The following is a 22,991-nucleotide window of genomic DNA, read 5'->3' as shown; positions in this document are numbered from 1 at the left end:
AGAGCCTAGCCATTTCTGCCCAATGCAAGACTTCTCTAATGGACAATCTTAGCTCCAGATCTTTCCACAGAGCTGGCAGAAACTCTGTAAGGTCAGCATTATGTTCTGATAACTCCTGCTCAATCCTGCTTCCTCCCATTTTCTTTCACTGATGTTACTTCCCAAGAAATCATTTGTACTTCTAACCCCATCTCAGTGTCTGCGTCCTGGAAAACCCAACCTGAAACATTCTCGTTTAAGAGATGAAAAAAGCTGGAGATAGAGAACTCTAAGTGCTGTTCCAACTCCTAGCTGGAAGATGACTTATCTACTAGGATTTGAACAGAAGCAAACTGACTCCAAAGTCCAAAAACTAATCACCTTCATGTTATAAATCAATGTAGTATTCTTAAAATATTGTAGGCTCTCACTATCCCTTAACTGCAATTTTTCTATCTCTCAGCTTAAGTATTTCTAAGAAAATCATCCTCAGAGAAACCATATCTTTTATTTGACACCTGTTAACACATATGCCAACTTTTAGCTGAGAGTCTGTGGGACTGCTTATAATCCTTTACGTACTATTTTGTTATGTATTTTGATGATTATAATGTAAAAAAAAAATTATATAAACCTTTAGAGACTAGTATTCTTTTTTTTTTTTTTTGGCTGCCCTGCACGGCATGCGGAACTTCCCCAACCAGGGATCGAACCCACGCCCAGTAGGAGCACGGAGTCTTAAGCACTGGACCACCAGCGAAGTCCAAGACCAGTATTCTTTACCATATTATATATCCCAATGACAGATGCTATTAATGAATCTAATAGTAATACTATAATCTGTTTTAAAATAATTCAGTGGGAGAAAATATGGTGAATAAGAACAGTGGTATAAAGTTGCAATGACTTTAGTTGGAGTCCCATATCTGCTACTTCTTTGTTGTACGACTTTGGGCAAACCACCTGACCTAAGTCATAGGGTTATAATTGGGATTAGATATAAGTAATGCGGGACTTCCCTGGTGGTGCAGTGGTTAAGAATCTGCCTGCCAATGCAGGGGACATGGGTTCGAGCCCTGGTCCGGGAAGATCCCACATGCCGCAGAGCAACTAAGCCCGTGCACCACAACTACAGAGCCTGTGCACTAGAGCCCACGAGCCACAACTACTGAGCCCGTGTGCCACAACTACTGAAGCCCGCATGCCTAGAGCCTGTGCTCCACAACAAAGAGAAGCCACTGCAATGAGAAACCTGCACACTGCAACAAAGAGTAGCCCCTGCTCGCTGCAACTAGAGAAAGCGTGCGCACAGCAACGAAGACCCAGCATAGCCAAAACTAACTAACTAAATAAATATATTAAAAAAAAAATATATATATATATATATATATATATAAGTAATGCCCTTAGTTGAGTGACTGAAACATCATAAATATGTAATAAATGGCAAGCACTATTAAAAACTAATCTTTTTTGATTATCTCCTAAATACCAGGCATTACACTGATCTCTGGTGATACAAGACAGATCAGTAATATCATTCAATCCTTGAAGAGGATTATAGCATAATCATGAGAAAGAAGAAAACTAAAAACTATTTTTTTTACAAAATTCAAATAGATTCTAATGGCTGATTATTTCATTTCACTAAATACCAAAACTTCAAATACTATACCAAATGACTTCTTATTTTGCATACTTCTGATTAAGAAATAACAAGACATTAACATTAACAAACTTTATACACTTCACCCTTAATATCTATTAAATAAATACATCCAAGTTATACATTTTTAAATCATTTTTATTGAACTAATTTTAATAACACTGTTTTAGCTGGTGGCAGCTGCCCCAAACCAAAACAAAGCCATTGTGAATGCTATTCAACATTCTGAAAGTAATCCAGTTTGTTTTTGTACTTGGAATATAGTTAAACTTTTGACATCACATAATCAAGCAAATAGCAGTGCATATTATATTATTCAAAAAGACTTTATGCATTTCATTTAAAAAATCATTTTGCAAGAGGCTTCAGCTTTATCGACCATCTCATTGACACATTCTATACTCCATGCTCTCAAAATAAAAAGTGCCCTAAAACTAACCCTAAGTTTTTTTACTGATATTAATGAATACTATTCAGGGTTATAGGAACTGAAATTTAACATTTTACAGTATAAGAGGCAATAAATTACTAATATCTGTTGACACAAATTCCACTCAGACTAAATACACCATTGATACACTCAAAAAGACATTTTGTAAATATTAATATGCTAGTTTATATGCTGCAGTGCAAAAGAAGTGACACCCTAACAGTTTCCTGAGCTTTAGGAGATTAACAACATTTTTCTGACTACTACTCTCCATTTAAAATAGGCTCTTTATTATATGAAGCCATGTCAAAACTATACAATTAAATTAGGTTTTTGGAGAACTGAAAAGATTGGTCAGAATTATGGTGGCTTAGAGTAATGAAAAAGTTTTCAAAGCAAAAGTATTTACAAAGCTACAAAGGATACTATGGATTTACATGTAGTATAAAGATCAAAGATAACCTACTGATTACCAAATGATCACAATTATTCCTTCTTTTTTCAAAAATATTACACTGAAAGACTTTATAAGTTATCTAGCATTAAATATACCAACCTGTAGAATATTATACATTTTGACACATTCTTCCATAATGCCCAGTAAGAAGGAATAAAAGATAAAATATTAAAAATCAAGAAAATAAACATGCTTTTAGGAATGTTTTTGCATGGGAATATGTCAGCAGAAGTGAAAGTGATTTCTCATCAGAACTCTCTATATCCTCAAAATTACAAAGACCGAGTTTCTACTTCAATTTTTTCTTCTGCTTGTACTACGTCAGGGTCAACATGAACAACCGGAGGTCGTAGGATAACTTCAGGCCCCCCACCATATATAGACTGTAGAAAATTCCATGTTTCTTCAGAAATCTGACCAGAATCTGCTCCTAAAATTAAGTATATAGAGAAAGAATAATATTTACAAACCTACATATTCATACTGCAAAAGCTTTCATAATGTACCCCCAGCATGAATACTCTAGGAATAATTGAGAACTTTTGGAACATGAATCTTCAGACTACCGGCCCATACTGTTGTAAGTTGCAACTTTATGGTCTGCCTTAAAAAGTTAGAGATCCTTTTTCCTGCCTCCTATTAACAGCCTTAAAATCTTTCTTCAGATAAGAATTAAACATTGGCAATTTTTCCACTATTTGTCTTAATTCATGTATGAATTACATCATTGAGCTGGATATAAAGGTGGTATAGATGGCTAGTGATGATATATTCTTAACAGTGTGACAAATTACTAACAAATAAAGGCTTAATAGTATTAGTCAAACTTACCTTGCCTGAGTATCACATTGCCACATTTGGTGACTGCAATTTTAGTGTTATCAATAGGACCTGGAGGATCTAAGTCAAAAGGAAAAACAAATAATCAAAATGTATAAATGCACCAAAGAACTGCATATTTCTATGCCTGAATTAATGAAGGATACAACTGTATAATCAGATTATTTTTTAGTCAGATTATTATAGTCAGTTCTTAACTGTCTTCTTTTGAGTTTCTTCCTTTTTGGGTCTTAATTCCCCCAAAATGGAACCAGGAAAGAAGCTGAGAGAAGTTCTCTCAATACCATCCAAAATTTAATAAAAATGATTTCTTAAGTATCCATTTGGGGATTACAGGTTAAAATGCACTTTTAATGCTACAAAAGAACAATTCTTTGTAATTTAAAAAGAAATGCAATTCTTGGTTTTAGACCGTCATTAAACTAAAAATAAAAGCATTATAAAATGAAATGTTAAAATGCATCTTTTTTTTTTTTAAAAAGCTGGGCCCTGCGGCTTACAGGATCTTAGTTCCCCGACCAGGGATTGAACCGAGGCCCTCAGCAGTGAAAAGTGCGGAATCCTAACCACTGGACTGCCAGCGAATTCCCAAAGTGCATCCTTTTTTTTTTTAATTTTTTTATTTTATTTATTTATTTAGTTTTGGCTGTGTTGGGTCTTCGTTTCTGTGCGAGGGCTTCCTCTAGTTGCGGCAAGCGGGGGCCACTCTTCATCGCGGTGCGCGGGCCTCTCACCATCGCGGCCTCTCTTGTTGCAGAGAACAGGCTCCAGACGCGCAGGCTCAGTAATTATGGCTCACGGGCCTAGTTGCTCCGCGGCATGTGGGATCTTCCCAGACCAGGACTCGAACCCGTGTCCCCTGCATTGGCAGGCAGACTCTCAACCACTGCGCCACCAGGGAAGCCCCCTTTTTTTAATTTAAGGAAAGAAACCCTGTTTTCCCCCTGGATGCAAAAGTACAGTGCATGTTCATTATCAAAAACTGTTTAAAAAAAAAAAAAAAAAGGCACAAGAAGGAAATAGATACTGTTATCCTACTACAGAAAGACAGGCAAACTGTTCTAGTACCTTTGAGGTCTTTCTGCCTTTGCATATGTTTGCCTTTTTCTTTTTTTAAACAAAAGGTTCCAACTATGCATACTGCATTATAACCTTTTTCATATATCAAGAACATCTTATTTTTAAATTTTAAACACTGTTACACAAATAATTTTTAAAGTCCACATAGTATCCTATTGTAATGGATAAACTATAATTTAACCAATCTTATTGTTGGAAGGATTTTTTAAAAAATTTTTCAATGTTAAGATCACAGACTAATTTTTATTCAGTTCCTTTATATCTGCTATGAATATGCTATAATCCATGAAAGTTTTTAAAAAATTAAAAATAACCAACATATAAACTAGAATGTACGTTTTTTTCTCTCTTGTTCTGTAGTGTAATCCCAAGTGCATGTAGATATTCAAAAAACATTTGTTAAATAAACAAAAAATCTGCAAAGAATTTCGTCTTTCAGTTAAACACTTACCTCCATCCTTACCCTTCACAAAACTTTCCCATTCTCTAAACCACTGCATACTGATGCAATAAAAAGTAGCTGGAGAATCCTCCTCTTGGAATGCTCTGTTGAGCTATAGAGGGAAAAAAATTAGTCATCTAAAATCTAGAACTTGCTTTGTAGCAGAACAATACAACCATTCTACTTCAGCATCTGATAAGGCCAATTCCTCACACACAAAGAATGTGACTTAACTTTGATGCTAAGTTAACTTAATACTAGGATACATGGTAACACCTAATAAACATTCTAGGTTATATCTCAAAGTTTATCAAGTATACACAAAAGGGGCATAATGATTGGATAAGTGAAAATGGTCAAGAAAAAGTCTTCAAAGCAATAAATACTCCACATATTTATTAAAAATCTGATGTGTAAATCTTATTTAAACATACCATACCCACTGTCTACATCTTACTTCCATTCACTTAAGATACTGGTAGACATGTTGCTATTACAAACAGAATGTTGAAACGAAAAGTTCTGTACATGTTATTTCATAGACAATAAACATATATATAGGACTTCCCTGGTGGCGCAGTGGTTAAGAATCCGCCTGCCAATGCAGGGGACACAGGTTCGATCCCTGGTCAGGGAAGATCCCACATGCCGCAGAGCAGCTGAGCCCATGCGCCCCAACTACTGAGCCTGCGGTCTAGAGCCCACAAGCCACAACTACTGAAGCCCGCGAGCCACAACTACTGAAGCCCGTGCACCTAGAGTCCGTGCTCCGCAACAAGAGAAGTCACTACGACGAAGAGTGGCCCCCGTTCGCCACAAATAGAGAAAGCCCAGGCACAGCAACGAAGACCCAATGCAGCCAAAGATCAATAAATAAATATTTAAAAAAACAACAACAACATATATATAGGATAAATTCTCAAAAGTGGTGGGATAGTCCTTGAAGACCTTCTACTTCCTCCTCTCGTCCTAAGGCCCAAGAAATGGGTAAAACTAGGCAAAACTACTAGAAATGGAAATCTTCAGAGGAGTAACCTAATGATTTGAATGGAGTCATTCCAATGTCAATTTTGTTAGCTATACAGGAATACCTTGGTTCCTGGATTTCTGGAGGTCTGGTTATTCAATTTTTCTTTTCAATAAATTTCTTTTTTTTGCTTAAGTTAGCCAATCTGACTTCTACAACTTTCAATTAAAAAACCGAATTGGGGAGTTCCCCAGTGGCCTAGTGGTTAGGATTCCGGGCTTTCACTGCCCTGGCCCGGCTTCAATCCCTGGTCGGGGAACTGAGATCCTGCAAGCCATGCAGCTCAGCCAAAACAAAACAAACAAAAAGGGCTTCCCTGGTGGCGTGGTGGTTGAGAATATGCCTGCGAAGGCAGGGGACACGGGTTCGAGCCCTGGTCTGGGAAGATCCCACATGCCGCGGAGCAACTGGGCCTGTGAGCCACAATTACTGAGCCTGCGCGTCTGGAGCCTGTGCTCCTCAACAAGAGAGGCCGCGATAGTGAGAGGCCCGCGCACCGCAATGAAGAGTGGCCCCCGCTTGCGGCAACTAGAGAAAGCCCTCACACAGAAACAAAGACCCAAAACAGCCCAAAATAAAAAAAAAACTAAATAAATACATTTTTTTAAAAAATTAAATTTAAAAAACCAAACAAAAACAAAAAAACCAAACAAAAAAAAAAACCCCAACAAAACGAGACGAAACCAAAAACCAAACTGACAGAAAAACTGGCATAGAAAGAGGGGAACAGAGGCTTCTTCCCTGGTGGCACAGTGGTTAAGAATCCACCTGCCTATGCAGGGGACACGGGTTCGAGCCCTGGTCCGGGAAGATCCCACATGCCACAGAGCAACTAAGCCTGTGCGCCACAACTACTTACGCCTGTGTGCCTAGAGCCCGTGCTCCGCAACAAGAGAAGCCACCGCAATGAGAAGACTGTGCACCGCAACAAAGAGTAGCCCCTGCTCGCCGCAACTAGAGAAAAGCCCATGCAGCAAAGAAGACCCAACGCAGCCAAAAATAAAATAAATTAAATAAATAAATTAAAAAAAAAAAAAAAGAGAGAGAGAGAAACAGCAACAGGGCCTGAGGAAAATGAAGGGTATTTGAAAATTATCTAATTGTAATAGTGTGAAAAGACAGTGAGACTCCTGAAGATATCTCATGCTGGGTAACTAAATGCCCACGGTACATACTACCTATGGACAAAAACAGTGAAGTTCAGCTCATTTCTCCCCTATGATCAAATCTAATCCAAACCCTGCCATTGTCCCCAGAGATCCTTATAATAATACCTCAGAAGTACCTCTATGATCTGGCCCCATGATTTGACTTCATCTTCTAGTACTTTCCTCCTCATTTATTCACTTGTGGTCACACAAACCTCTTTGTTATTCCCAAAATCAAGCAGATACATTCCTGTCTCTCAAAGCCTTTGCATGGGTATCCCTTCTTTTTACAGATATTTGAATATCTCCCTCACCTCCTTCAAGTCTTTGCTTAAATGTCACCTTTTCAATGAGGCCGATCTTGATCCCACTGTTTATAACTGCACCTGACTCCTCCCCTCATCACTATACTCCTGATCCTCTTATCCTGTTAGATATCTTCTTTCACTATAGAACTCATTACCTTTTGATATATAATGTATTTGTTATTTATTAAATGTAAGCTCTTTGAGGGCAAGGATCTTTCTGGGACACAAGGTAGCTGCTTCCACAGAACAATGAAAGACAATGAATAATGTTGTGGCTGCCTCTGATGAAATCAAGGCATGTTTGTCTCCAGGTAAAGAATTAAAGTTTGGATTTCCTGTGATGTACAACTTATCCTTAGAGAACTGAGATTTCTGAAACGTAATGTTAGACTGATTCTGTCAGATGAATCCGTTTCATTCACAGCATTACCAGGTTTGGACACTTTCAGGACTTTCTTTCTCTCTGGCATTAGGACATTTCTTCCTTATGTGTCTAAGTGGGGGCTTTTGAAAATTGAGTTAAGTATAATCACCCCAGTTATTTAAAGGCATCTGTTTCTCTCTAGTTCTCAGAAATTACACTGTTGCTCTAAAAGGAGTTCCACCTCTCTACTCTCTTCTAAAATACCTATTAGAAAAACATTGGATTCTGTATCTATCCAACGTGTCAAAACTTTTGTTTTCCACCTGTTTATCCTTGTGCTTCATTTTAGGAGAAACCCTTCACTAGATCTTTCAGTACACTAATATGCTCTCCAGCAGTATTTATTCTGCCATTCAATCAACCCATCTATTGAGTTTTGTTTTGTTTTTAGGATACAATATCCTTATGCATCTCTCTGAGGATCAATCATTTATTTTAAGGCATAACTTAGGAAGACACAATTCTTTCTAGGTATTACAAGCTATCTAAGGTAACGCCTTCTTTAACCAACCCAAGGGTCCACATTCACTGCTCAATCCAAGCAGACGCCTTCGTGTTTGCTGCTTAGTACAATGCAGGGGGCAGAGTGCTGAGATCACTATTAGTATCTGCCGCTTCCATGCTTAAAGCCTGTGTGGTCATTTCCCATGACACTGGTTCGCTTCTTCAAACTGATCCTATCTGCTTTCTCAATTTTTCAGAAACTCCACTTAATTTCCAGTCTAGCAAGGGCACCTATTTTTGTACTCTAGTGTTCTGTTTTGTTTTTTAAAATTTTTTTGTGGCATGCGGGATCCCAGTTCCCTGACTAGAGACGGAACCCAGACCGCCTGCATTGGGAGCTTGGAGTCTTAACCACTGGACTGCCAGGTAAGTCCTGTTATTTTTTTACACTAAGACATTGCTTTTTTGCTTTTTTTCAAAGGGGTGGTGGTAGAAAAAGACAAAAAAAACCCTAGTTTTATGGAATAATTATAGACTTGGATTTTATAAAACAGCTTCATTAAAGTATAATCCACACAGCGTTAGTGTAAAGTTCAATGGTTTTCAGTAAGTTTATAATTGTGCAGCCACCAACACAATCCAGTTTAAAACACTTCTGACACTCCAAAAACTCCCCTGTGCCAGTTTACAATCAATCACTTCCTCTCAGCCCCAGGAAACCACTGACCTACTTTGTGTTTTGTTTTTTTTTTTTAATTAATTTATTTATTTGGTTGCACTGGGTCTTCGTTGTGGCTCAAGGGCTCCTTAGTTGCAGCTCGCAGGCTCCTTAGTTGTGGCAGGCGAACTCTTAGCTCTAGCATGCATGTGGGATCTAGTTCCCTGACCAGGGATCAAACCTGGGCCCCCTGCATTGGGAGCACAGAGTCTTATCCAATGTGCCACCAGGGAAGTCCCTATCTTTTTTTTAGATATTTCATATAAGTGGAATTAGACATTACATAGTCGTTTTTGTCTTGTTCCTTTCACTTGGCATAATGTTCCTAAGATTCATCATATTGCTGCATGCAGCAGTAGTTCTACCTTTTTTATGCTTAGTAGTATACCACAGCTTTTTTATCCATTTGCCACCTGACAGACATATCAATTTCCAGTTTGGGGCAATAATGAGCAATTCTGCTCATGAACATTTGTGTACAGGTTTTTGCAGACATAAGTGTTCATGCTCTGGAGTAAATACCTAGGAGTGACATTGCTGACTCATGTGCTAAGTGTTTGTTTAACCTATAAGAAATTGTCAAACTGGTTGTCATCCGGCATGTGACACCACATGCCCACCAACAGTGTTTATATGAGAATTCTAGTTGCTCTACATTTTTGTCAGAACTTGATATTGTCCACTTCTTTATTTTAGCCATTCTAAGAAGTGTGTAATGGTATCTCACTGTGGCTTTAATTTGCATTTTACTGATGACTACTGAGAGTGTGTACCTTTTCATGTGCTTATCACTCATATCTTAAGGATAATGTGTATTAAAATATTTTCTTATTTTTAAATTGGAATATCTATCTTCTTGAGTTGTACGAATTCTTTATATTATATAATCTGGATATATACAAGCCCCTTGATGATAAATGATTTACAAATGCTTAGAACTGGATTTGGGCCTACCTTCCTAACCTACAATGTTTCTTCCAGTATCACCATTGTTGGTCTTACTGAATGTCTCATTTCCTGAGATGATATCCCATATCACCTCTGATTATGTAACAAATTTTACACAAAATAAATGAAGCAATAGGCTCACATCCATAGAATTCACTGACTTTACCATATGGCATCACCTAAAAGTTGCTGGCCTACTGAATACTGTTTTTGTGCCTGGGTGGCAAAACACTGTGGGGTTGGTACTATCCTATAGGATGGAGTATATGCCCCAAACTAGAAACAACCCTATGGTGCTGTTTTTCCCACAACCAGAAAGCATGAGGGTAGGTACCAGGTAAAGGAAGTAGGAGAGTTTATCTATTACTACCTACTGACACAAAAGCTTTTTTGCTTCTAGTTATCACAACTTTGGCCTCTACTAGTTTAGAGGTATTAGGTTCCAAAGGGACACAACAATGATTTTACTGGACTGGAAGATGAGACACTCCTCTGGCCATTTTGGGTTCCTCATGTCACTGAACCAAGAGGCAAAGGGGGTAAGGCTATATGAAAAGTAGAATAAAATGACTACTACACAACAGAAACAGGGAGAACTATGTCTGAAAATCAGGTTATACCCACTGTATTCGTTTCAGAGGGGGGCTATAGCAAATCACCACAAACTTGGTGGCTGAAACCAGATTATTTTTTCTCTCAAAGTTCTGAAGGTCAAAAGTCCAAACCAAGGTGTAGGCATGACCGTGCTTCTTGTGGAGAAGAAGGGGAGATTTAGGGGAGATTCGGTTCCTTGCCTCTTCAACCTTCTGCTTTGTGAGTGTATATTCCAATCTCTGTCTTCTGTCTTCATATGGCTTTCACCTCTTCTCTCTGTGTATCTCTCCTCTGTGCATCTCTTTATAAGGGCACTTATCATTAGACTTAGGGTCCATGCAGATAATCCAGGTTGATCTTGTCTCAAGATCCTTAATTATATATAAAAAGACCCTTTTCATAAATAAAGTCAATTCACAGGGATTAGGACACGGAAACACCTTTTTTGGGGACCAGCATTCAATCCACTATAAGCACCATTCAGTATTTCCATATCCACAGATTAAAAGCTCATAAACTAGAGAAATCTAACACAGGCAAGACTACAAAGAGCTCAGACTCTTCAGGAACGAAGGTCTGGGTTACTTTATCAGGTAACTAACCAGCTGAAGTGCTGGCTGAGAAAACAGAGAATATGGAATGGGTAGTTATAAGCTGTAGACACATATTTCTTCCTTCCTCCATGCACTGGGTTGGCCAAAAAGTTCATTCGGTTTTAAGTAGAACTAAAAGACACCTTTTTCATTTTCACGAGAATTTTATTGAACAATGTATTCACTAACCCAACGAACTTTTTGGCCAACCCAATACATATTTGTAAATATTTCTAAATTTGTGAAAAATTACCAATTTATTTTTCCTTTCTTTCATTCCTCTATTTCATAGAAGGTATGTTGTTGATGGTTAATCTTATGGTTTATTCTTTAGATTGCAGAATATAAAAGGGAGATTATGACTAAACTGACTGAACTAAATATGAATGATCATCATCCAGAAATGGATATACTGACTGATGGGACTTCGGGTTTCCCAAGTTTAGGGAAAGGATAAATGCTGCATCTATTGGTACATGAGCTAGCTGCATCATGTTAGGCAGAAACATGATACTACTGCTACTGTTGTTGCTGCTGTATGAATGCATATGACAAGGGGGGCAAACTATACTGTATTTATTATCTGTTAATGCATCATTTCCATTCATTCTTACTCTCTCTTCTATGAAAAGAGAAGACTTCACTTTCCAGGATCGCTTGCCAGTAGTGCTCCAGATCAGCCACTGCCAATGATACATGCAATATATGGAAGGCACAAGAGAAAGAGAAACTTCCCCTACGTCCTCTGGTGGCAGCTGTGGCAGGACTGAGGCCTCCACAGATGGCACAAGTAGCGTTTTGCCACCACTTCCAAGCATCTTCCCAAGAATCCCTCACTCGGTGCCATAGGCAGCTAACGTCTTTAACAGCAGCATCCTCGGGATAACCCACCAGGGTCCTGAGATTAGCGGTTTATCAAGTCTATCAAGTTTCTGAGCATTCTCCTGAGACTTGCCAGTGGTAAGCAACATAGGTAATTTCCAGAGCTTTGTGCAATTAAAAAATTCTTTTTAGCTTTGAAACAATCTCAAACTTACAGGAAAACTCCAGTACAATACAAAGAAATTTTCTTTTCCTAGACCATTTCAGAGTAAGTTGCTAAACACACAAGGACTTTTTCCTACACGTTTAACACAGATGATAAAAATGTGGAAATTAACATCGATACAATACTAGCACCTAATCCTCAGACTCCATCAAGTTTTTCTAATTGATCCAATAATGTTTATAGCCAGAAGATCCAGTTCAGAATCACTTGTTGGGACTTCCCTAGCGATCCAGTGGTTGAGACACCACGCTTCCATTGCAGGGGGTGCGGATTCGATCCCTGGTCAGGGAACTAGGATGCCACATGCCACTCGGACGAAAAAAAAAAAAACCAAACAAAAAACAAAAACAAGCAAGAATCACTTGTTGCATGTAACTTCATATTTCCTTTAAGGTGGCACAGTTCCTCAGTCTTGACTTTCACGATCTTGACAATTTTGAAGATTACAAGCCAGTTGTTTTATAAAATGTCCCCCAATTTGGGTCTGCCTGGCTTTCCTCATTTGATACTCAGGTTATGCACTGTCTACCAAACAAGTGATGATGTGTTCTTCTCATTGTATCCTATCCTAGCACATGATTTTGATATGTTCCACTGCTACTGATGTTCACTTTAATGACTTCATTGAGTTGGTGCCAGACTCTTCTTGCTCAGTCTTTTCTCTTCGAAATTAATATGTATTTTGTGGGGAATAAGCTGGAACTATGTTAATATTCCATTCCACATCAGTCTTTCAATTTATTCACTTATTTATAACGGTATGAACACAATATCTCCTATTTTGTTTAATGCATTATAATACCATTATAATTTATTTTGAAGCATAAATTGTCCCAAATTTGGCAAGTAAAAGTCTCTTCAAGCTGGCTTCTATGTACTTTTGACATTTCCCCATGATTCTTCAAAAACTTCTTTAATTTCTGGAACAGTAAGAAATTCCAAGCTCATCTTGTAATTCCCCTGTCCTGGCCCTGAAAGCAGCCATTTCTCCAAGGAGGGCTGGTTCCTTTTACTGGAGAAAGATGTTTAGAAGCCAAGATCCGAAGAGAGCTAGGTAGGCTCAATCCTCCTGGAGTTATTACTGCTTCCAGGCCTTTGCAGTGCCAGAGTTAGGAAATTAACTTAGGTGCATCATTTATTTCTATATATGTGTACACATACACACATTTATACCTCTATATGTATATATGTATCTATCACAGTGAGTTCACAAAGATGCCTACAATTTTAATCCAATAACAAAGAGTCCATTTTAGTTTCCTCTCTTTTGATATCTGTAACTCCCTTATCTGACAATAAGAAATCTGGCTCTCATTACACTCATATTATCTGATCAATCCTACACATGGAATCAATCCCTCAATTTTACCACCACCACTAAGCTGTGCCGCCTCACACACCAATCTCCAGCCAACACGGGCATCCACTGTTACGTTGCCTGGGCTCCAACATCCTTGACCAGGCCCACACCACTACAGAGAAGCTTTCTTTACCTTGTCTGGGCTCTGAGACCCCACTCTGAGCCGCTGTCCCCACTCCTACCTCCAGTATGGCAGCCTTCCAGATTTCCTGAAAGTCAGCTATGGTCTTCTTGATCTTCACTGCCCAGTCTTTTTAGTAGTTATTTAAGTCTTTCATTGCCTGTATTCCTATTCTACTCAAAAGACTTAGAATGGCTTCTGTTGATCAAACCCTAATGTATGGGACTTCCCTGGTGGTCCAGTGGTTAAGACGCCATGCTCCCAATGCAGTGGGGCCAGGTTCAATCCCTGGTCAGGGAACTAGATCCCACATGCATGCCACAACTAAGAGCTTGTATGCTGCAGCTAAAGATCCTGCACGTGGCAATGAAGGTCCTGTGTGCCGCAACTCAGATCTGGCGCAGCCAAATAAATAAATAAATATTAAAAAAAAAACAAACCCTAATGGATATAGTCATTAGCCATTTATTTAAGCATTCGTGGAATGAACTACTTTTAATATTCAACTAAAATTTGCCTCCTTATATTTAGAAAGCAAATGAGGCTCAAGCACAATAAATCAATCCACACCTGTAATACCTTCCTGTGTATGTGAAAATTTCTTTACTTTAGGCAAGGGCACACACACACACAAAAAAACACCCCTAAATCTATGAAAAGAAGCCTGTGGCCACAACATGGAATGTACTGTTCATCTATAATATCTGCTCAATTAACTTCTCTCCTTCTTTTACTAAAAGAATCTCAATCTTCCCTTATAGAATTATCCCTCCACCTAATATAATTTCAATAGAAATATCAATGAACATGCCTCTCAGGTGACTCAAACTCTAGTAGGATTCTCTACTAGGAATCCGAATAATAAATAAATGGTTGGAGGTGTATTACTGACAGCAGCACTTTGAAGAAACTTACTTCTTGCTACCTGGACAAATGGAACTATACTAGTCTTTGTCCATAAAACCTGGTTATTCAGCTCTTCCTATTGATTCTGTGATCAGACTTTCTGTTGCTTGCAATCAAGAAATGCCTCATAACATACTCACTTTGTGGGAACTAGGTATAAGTATAGAGAGTCCCCCCATACAATATTATATTTCACAAAGGGGTGGAAGTAAAGAATGCAATCTGAGTAGATGCTTTCAGAAAAACCACTAACTTAAGGAAACTTATAATTTACCATTTCAATAAGGAGATTTCTTGCCAGTGCCAATACATAAAACAAAATTTATTACCAATCCATGAAAACAAAAACCCCCAAAAGAAGAACTTAACTCACTAGAACTATAGTCACCTGACTGGGGTCTCTCACTGTTATGAGCCCATGAGACTTAAAATGTATTACAACTCTTTCATCCAATCATTTCACTAACATCGTTCCTCTAATTGTCAGTTCTTTATCTTTATTCTAGATCATTTTTATAATTTGAAAAGCATCATTTTTTTACCCGAATAAAAATTTCCAATTCAACTTTTCTTCTTTTTTCAATTTTCTCCGCCTCAATCTGGCAAGTGTGACAAATGTACAGATGGTTGACGGCTGGTCCTCCTCCATACCTAATGCATGAAGAATTTAATAAGTATGATAATCTGGAAGTAAGCTGATGTTCTAGGAAATGTGTCCAAGTTTTAGTAAAATGTAAAAACCAAATTATCGTAAGGACCTGATTTTATGTTTTTCAGGGTTGCTGATTTTATCAGTTTATTGACTTACTGATTCATCTGTATTTCAACTTTCCCTTACAGCTACTTTTGTTACAAAATATGTTTGTTGCAACAACATAAAGTAAAAGAAGTGGCTGTCAAAAGTTAGTATACAACATATAAATCTTCAGTTATACACAGCCACAGTTTTAATCAAGTTTTAATTAGAAGGAGGCTTCCCCTGGCCACTAAGTAAGAATTCATAGAATGAATTATTGTCAATATTTAAGAAAAAATATTTAAGAAAAATATCACAGCATACTTTTAGAGATACAGATCATCAGAACATAAAACTTAGAATTAATTATCTAGACTAGGGCCACACTAGCCACAAAAGTCTCTCTACTCACACTTCAGAGTGAATAAATGAAGGAAGAAGGGAATATTCCACATAAGCAACATACAGCACAGGGAGCATATACAAAATAATCCAATCTCCTTTTAACGAATTTCACAAACTGATTTCCACAATACCATATTGTCTGATTTTAAAAAAACAAACCTGCTATATAGGTTATCCCAAATGTTCTGAGGCAGCATCAATACCAGGTCTTCAATATAACTAGCTTTTCGTGGAGGAACACCTAAAAAAGTTTAAATGGGTCTGTCTCATTCTTAAATTCCTTTATATTACTTTTAACTGATTAATCACTGGCGTTTTTTCCAATCATTATTCTTAAAGCTCTCCCCAAAAGGTTAAAAATTAAGTATAAGAATATGTTCCTAAAGATGAACATATTTCTTGAAATAGAGAAAAGTAAGTTAACCAAGATGTTCAAGTACTTAACTTAGATAAATCTTTACTAAGCCTTGACTGTGTATTGGGGCAAGCCAGAGATAAATCAGAGACAATCTTTCCTTCATGGAGCTTATGAGCTAGCAGTAGAAATGAAGAATTTATATGAATAACCATAATAAAAGGCAGGCACAGATAAATGCCATAAAAGGATTATAGGGAGATTCGGAACCGGAGGAGACTTAAGTTAGTAGCTCAAGTAGGGAAATAATAAGAGAAAAATCCACATACAGAAATATTTTCAAGGTTTAGATTTCTAAATCCAATACGGGACATTTCTACTATCTCTTGTGGTTTCACTGCAAAAATAATTAATTAATGAGAATATCGAGTCTTCAACCATGAAATTTAATTAAGGTGTCACACTAAGGTTGTCATGGGAACAAGCACTAACACAGTCAGTCACAAAGGCATAAATTACATTTAGCAAATAACTGCATGAGGTTTTTTTGTTAAACTCCAAGTACATTTTCATAGTTAGGAAAAGAGCCAGCTATTCATTTAGACAAAAGGGATAAGAGCCACGGATACAGTTGGAGCTGCATGTCTCTCAGCTGAGAAAAATGATAGGCAATAGAAGTGTTCACTGCACCATAATTACCTGTTTATGCATCTGTCTTTACTATGAAATTAAAGCTATGCAAATAGAAATAGTGTTTCTGGTATTTTCAGGCTCTAGCACAGAGTTTGGAACAGGTACTCAGTAAATATCTGTTCTATGAAAAGGCTACAGATTGCCTATAATTAGAAGAAAAAGCTAATTTCTGAAACCATAGCAAATTAAGCCCATTTAAGTTGGAATGTAGATGGGGAAATGGAAAATAAATGGAAGAGGAAAATTCTTGGCTCTTTCCCTATTTGTAAATTATTTAACAGCAAATCCCTACCACTACTTTCCATTACAGAGTTTCTTACCTCCATGAATACAGAGAAAATCATTATTTGAAATAGGGCCAGGTTCAGCAAAGGTCTTAAATTTATTTAGCCACTGTCGAGAAATATAAAACTGAAGGAGACTTGGTTCCATTATGTTCAACAAATTTGATATCCTCCGCCTCTCTTTTTGTGCTTCTTCACTGCTCTTCCTATTAAGGGACAGTGATTCATTAAATTTAATATGCATTTTACTCCATTAGATTAGTAAGTGGATTTTTCCGCTCACTTATTAGACTTAGCACACACATTAACAGTCATCCCTCTATATCCATGGGGGATTGGTTCCAGGACCCCTGCAAATACCAAAATCTGTGGATGCTTAAGTCCCTTATATAAAATGGTGTAGCATTTGCATATAACCTATGCACAGCCTCTCATATACTTTAAATCATCTCTAGATTACTTATAATACCTAAAAAATGTAAATGCTATACAAACACTGGTAAATACAGCATAAGTGGTATGTAGATAGTTACTGGTGTGCAATTTTAAGTTTTGCTTTTTGGAACTTTCTGGAATCTTCTTCCCCCCAATATTTTCAATACGCCGTTGGTTGAATCCTCAGATGTGGAACCCATGGATATGGAGGGTGGACTGTACTGTGACTCTTGTTAGGTCTTGAAAATTATTCATGAGAAATATACTTTGTTCCACCCTGCCCCCACTACATTACACACTCTAGGGGTAATACTATATCTTAACTACTAGTATCCACATAACTATTGCTATAGAACAGACATTCAAATGATTGTTAATAAGATCTAAACAGTTAATCTGCTTTCCTGTTTTAGTTGTTATTACAATCTTTTAGAAGATACTAAAAGGTATCAAGGATTTATTTTTATATTAATACCTCCTTTTTTTTTTTTTTTAATTTTTATTTTGGCCATGCCATGTGGCATGCAGAACTTCCCCAACCAGGGATTGAACCCATGCCCCCTGCGTTGGAAGCGTGGAGTCTTAACCACTGGACCACCAAGGAAGTCCAATACCTCCTTTATTAGCTATGTTAGGAGAAAATTTGGTTCTTAATTCCTACTGTCAGTGCCTAATTTTTAAAATTAAAACCAGTCTTTCTAAAACAAAATATATTCCTTTGCCCTTCAACTAAATGACTTAACATTCTCTTAACAAAAGATCGTTCTGCATGCAACCTTTCACTTTTACTCACATAATGAAATGAGAGCAAAACAATTTCTAATCTTTACTCAGCAATCCACTTTGAAAGTCTTAGAAGTCACTGTTAACCTCAACATGAGATGTCTGTCATATCTGTCAAAACAGCCTATCCAGGAGAGCTATTTCCTCACCTGTAGAAGAGAACATAAGCTTCTGCATTTTGTACAGTAGATTCTGAAACTTCAGTGACACTTTGGTCGTCAAATTCATACCAGAGATTATTTAAATTGTTTCGGCAGTAGGCAATATAGTGTCCACCTGAATTTAAGCAGAAAAAATTTAAATAATTTCAGTAATAAAAAGATATAGCAAGAACTATCTTCATATTTTTTTCCAGTAGGTACCCTTACCACCACCACTTGAGGAAATGAAAATCAGGACAGAGAACGTAATCTTAAAAACCCAGTGTAAAAATAATCATGTTAAAGTCCTTATTATTTAGCTTTACATAAAAACATAATTTCCAGTATTTTAAACTTCAGAGTAAAATTATTCAATTTCCTAAAATTTCTGACATGTGTTTAATAACCAAAATAAAATAATTAATAAAAATCTACTTTTATACTTTTTTCTTTTGTTCAATCAGGTCTTGTTTAAGAGATCAATTCAGATGTTTCTTTTTTTTTAAATCTAAAAACGTATGTCAAACTTGGATACTTACTACTTGCAGTTCCATGGTGACAAATGACTGACAGAAGATCATAGGTAATAATTTGAGCTGGACTATCTTTAGCAAGAAATGGCTGAAGATCCAGGCCTTCCAGTGGAAATGAAACATGGGTACTGATTTTGGTGGAAAACATCAGTTCATGTCTGAATCTTTTAAGATGGATGCACAAAATCTTTTTAAAGGAGAAACGTAGGATTATTTAAAATTCTACTGTTTCATATGCTACATAAGAGTCTACTAAACATACATATTGTCAAGATTAAACATTATCCTGCAATTCTGATAACCTGATTCCAGAGATGTTAAAATGTGGAAATGATGAAACATGGTACTTCCTAAGTTCATAGCTACTGGCTTCTCCAATTTTACACTTTATACCTGCAAGACCCTACCGTATCTGATTAAACTGTGTTCAACATAGTTTTACTGCTAAAGGCACTTATTTGGTATGCAACTCAGTATTTTAAAAATGGATAATCTTAATAGGGTATACACAGCCACTGGTCAATAGAACCATTCCATTCTTCAACCAAAGCTAAAGAATTTACTACCCTGTGTTATATTAATGCCTTACCTATCACATAAAATAAATTAAATTGTGATAAAGCCCATACCTCAGGAAACTTTTGTACTTTACAAAACTTTACTCCATTCCTCAATCTAAGGGGTGAAAAGAGAAAACCAATTTTAATAAACCTGTTTCCGATACAAATCTACAAAACCTTTAGTATTTTCAAATATACAGCAAAATCTTTTAGAAAATGCAGAAATAAAGGTATCAGACTAAAAATGCTTACTACTGAATTATACGCTACCAATTAAACAAATACTAATAAAACACTGGAACCCCTTATTGTAAAAAAAATTATTTAAATTAAGACATCAGTGATAAAAAATTAGAGTTGTATAATTCTTTGATGAAAATCTTCTACTATCTATGGCCTGGCTATGCCTTTATAACATTCAGATAGGATGTAAAACTGGGTAAAATAAAATCCCAATTTTATAGAATTGGTTGGTCAGGTCAATATATTACAACCTTTATTCCTAAATGTGAAAACAAATAACTTAATATAGAGTGGTTATTATTAATAATCAAAAAAAAAATTTTTTTGGCCATACCAAGCGGCTTGTAGGCTCTTAGTTCCCCAACCAGCGATCGAACCCGGGCCCTCGGCAGTGAAAGCGTGGAGTCCTAACCACTGGACTGCCAGGGAATTCCCAATAATCAATATTAATTTATATTTGACAGATCTCTACTTTGGATTCTGGGGTAGATGCAAGTTCTTTTCCATCTTCACTATTATCTTTTTCCTAGTTGGCACTGTTTTTCCAAGAAAGATTCCCCCTCTGGGCCAACTCCGTCTTCAGGTATAAGCTGTGGCTTCAAGGACAAACTGATAATAAATACTTTCCAATTCACTAGAGGTGTATTTTTTTTCTAGAAAGTACAAGGCAGCTTTTCTTCCTTATTGACCTAACAATATACTATTCCTTTTTGTGATGAAGAAGACCAACAGCTGCAGATCAACATTTCCCTGGGTTTTTGACAAAAGCCAGAAGTTTGTATTATGAAGACTCTATTAATAGATCTTATTCGTAGGCCATTATTTTTCTATCAGAGAGATTCAGAAAAATTTTCCAGTTCACTCTACCTCAGACATATTTGCTTTCAATTCTCCATTTACTTTTCTTTTCTAACTCATCAACAAGAAGCCTTAAAAGCCTAAACTTATTACAAGATAGAAAAAGGCAGCTAGTAGTAGATATAAAGAAATAAAATCATACTTTTCTTAACTGTCTTTTTTATTCAGCCCTCATACAGCAGGTAACATTAGAGATGGTATAACCTTTGTGAATTTTACACAAACTTGAAACTATGTACCTTTATAGTCACTTTCACTTCCTAAATCTAGCTTGTTAAGGTGGTAAACCAGAAAAGAATATTGCGTTATTTATGATGACAGAATTAACCTATGTAATAAAAATGTATGTTATACATCCTAGTATATATTTACAACATATTTGGAAAATGTTCTATGCAAAATTACATACTTATTTTATATCTTAAAATACACTGTCACATCTTAGCTAAGCCTATTAAATTTGTTAAATTTTTAACCTCAGATTTGTTTTACAGAACAACCAGTCATTTTTCACTAGGACAAAGCTTACTGGCCTTTATATTTTTCTAAATAAAACGGAAAATTAACCCCACATGCCCAATTCAAATTACCAAGAAAAATACCATTTAAAATACAAAACATGCAATTGAAAGCACTGCCAATGACACTTACTTTTTGCATTTTTCACAACTGTACATATTGTCACCTGAAAACAGAACAGATCTGGTCATTCCTCTCAAACTAAAAGCAAGTTATTTTCTTTTGGTTCTGCAATTCTTTGAGCTTGCGATGCTGAACCCGTAGAACAGTAACACAAGGCTCACATTTTTTAGTCTCTGCTCGAGTCAGCACGTTTACCACGCCTACAACACCCTTTACCTGCTCTTTTTTCAACCTTGAAGGCGTATCTCAAATAACATCCTGTATACTTATTCACTCAACAAAATTTACTGACTGCTTGTTATATGTCCAAGCAAGGTGCTGGACACACAAAAATAGTGAAGGCTTGGATCTTAAATACTATGGAGAAATTCAGACTAATCCAGATATACAAGTAAGTTTTTTATATTTTGGTTGAATTTTCTCTTTTTTCAATCCCAGAGAAGACTTTAGACACTTCAAATACTGTATTGTCTAGTACTATAGGAATTTGTATCAATTATTTCAGGATATTATTTATAGTGTTTATGTTGTCACGGTAGATACTGGCACTGTGGCAATATGGGCAAGTACTATTTGAGCTGCCTCAAAACTCAGCTTCGGGCTTCCCTGGTGGCGCAGTGGTTAAGAATCCGCCCGCCAATGCAGCGGACACGGGTTCGAGCCCTGGTCCGGGAAGATCCCACATGTCGCAGAGCAACTAAGCCCGTGCGCCACAACTAATGAGCCTGCGTGTGCTCTAGAGCCCGTGAGCCACAACTACTGAGCGCACGTGCCACAACTACTGAAGCTCGCGCGCCTAGAGCCCATGCTCCGCAACAAGAGAAGACACCGCAGTGAGAAGCCCGCACACCGCAACGAAGAGCAGCCCCCGCTCGACGCAAATAGAGAAAGCCCGCGCACAGCAACGAAGACCCAACACAGCCAAAAATAAATTAAAAAAAAAAAACTCAGCTTTTATGAATACGTTCTATATTTAGTCCCACTAGTATTTTAGATCACTCACAACAGTTTAGCCATAGATGAAAACTATTTCGTATTTCTTACCTTTTAGTTCATCTCTGGCGAAGAAGGCAGCAAGACAATCTTGCAAGGTTACTATTGGACCCCAAAACCAGCTAGGGACACATGAGACAACAAACCTGAAACATTATTGATAGAAAAAAGAAAGGAAATGTTCTGCCAGTACAGCAGAAACAGCAGTTTTAACAATCAACTAATACAAAGAAAACACATACATACCTCTTCACATATTCCATGAAAAAAGCTATCCACCCTTGTGGAGCATATGCTTCACCACATGATCCTGCTTTGACTATAGATGTTGGATGACTTGATGAATGCAGCTTAGCAAGGTCTTCCTTGCCAGGAATCGGCAAGGACAGATCTTGAAAGGTCTCGAGGGTTACAGACACCTAAAATTGTTTTGTGTTTTAAGAATGGGATGAAAATAATCCAGCACAAACATCTGAGGATAGATTTTAGACGGCAAAGATCAAAGCAAATTATAATAAGAAAGAACAAAAAAACAAACTGCTTTTTATATAGTAATAACAAAGCTAAAATAGTAATAACGAAAGCAAAATTGCTTTGTACCAAGTGCTGTTCTAAATTTAATCTTCACATAAACCTTATGAGGTAACTACTAACGTCCCCATTAGTCAAGGACATTGCAGTAAAGAGAAGTATCTCACACACAGCCACTGTAGCCTGAGGTCCAAACTGTTACGCACTACTGCATTTATTTTTGAAAATGACCTCTAGTGATAGTTTTTAAATGTAGCTTAAAAAACA

At 37.0% G+C, this 22,991-nt stretch overlaps 1 protein-coding gene across 7 annotated transcripts in view; it reads right to left on the bottom strand.

Annotated features, from left to right (window-relative positions):
- Positions 1–1,762: 1,762 nt before the first annotated feature.
- Positions 1,763–22,991, bottom strand: part of USP33 (ubiquitin specific peptidase 33) — a 63,477-nt gene continuing 42,248 nt past the window's right edge. For 2 of the 7 annotated variants that reach the window (XM_082354907.1, XM_082354909.1), the window contains 12 exons: positions 22,440–22,612; positions 22,245–22,339; positions 21,210–21,243; positions 19,527–19,572; positions 18,904–19,084; positions 18,374–18,500; positions 17,043–17,212; positions 15,834–15,915; positions 15,076–15,184; positions 4,904–5,006; positions 3,364–3,432; positions 1,763–2,962 (listed from right to left, as the gene is read on the bottom strand). In XM_082354907.1, the coding sequence (XP_082211033.1) occupies positions 2,805–2,962; positions 3,364–3,432; positions 4,904–5,006; positions 15,076–15,184; positions 15,834–15,915; positions 17,043–17,212; positions 18,374–18,500; positions 18,904–19,084; positions 19,527–19,572; positions 21,210–21,243; positions 22,245–22,339; positions 22,440–22,612 (1,347 nt within the window). In that variant the 3' untranslated portion in view covers positions 1,763–2,804. The remainder of the gene's footprint in view (positions 2,963–3,363; positions 3,433–4,903; positions 5,007–15,075; positions 15,185–15,833; positions 15,916–17,042; positions 17,213–18,373; positions 18,501–18,903; positions 19,085–19,526; positions 19,573–21,209; positions 21,244–22,244; positions 22,340–22,439; positions 22,613–22,991) is intronic. The other 5 variants (XM_082354908.1, XM_082354911.1, XM_082354910.1 and 2 more) reach the window with 5 other exon arrangements.

The sequence above is a fragment of the Balaenoptera borealis genome (assembly GCF_965194805.1).
Source record: "Balaenoptera borealis genome assembly, chromosome: 1".
NCBI lineage: Eukaryota > Metazoa > Chordata > Mammalia > Artiodactyla > Balaenopteridae > Balaenoptera > Balaenoptera borealis.
Note: the sequence above shows the minus strand (reverse complement) of the source record. Positions and strands in the feature narration are given on the sequence as shown.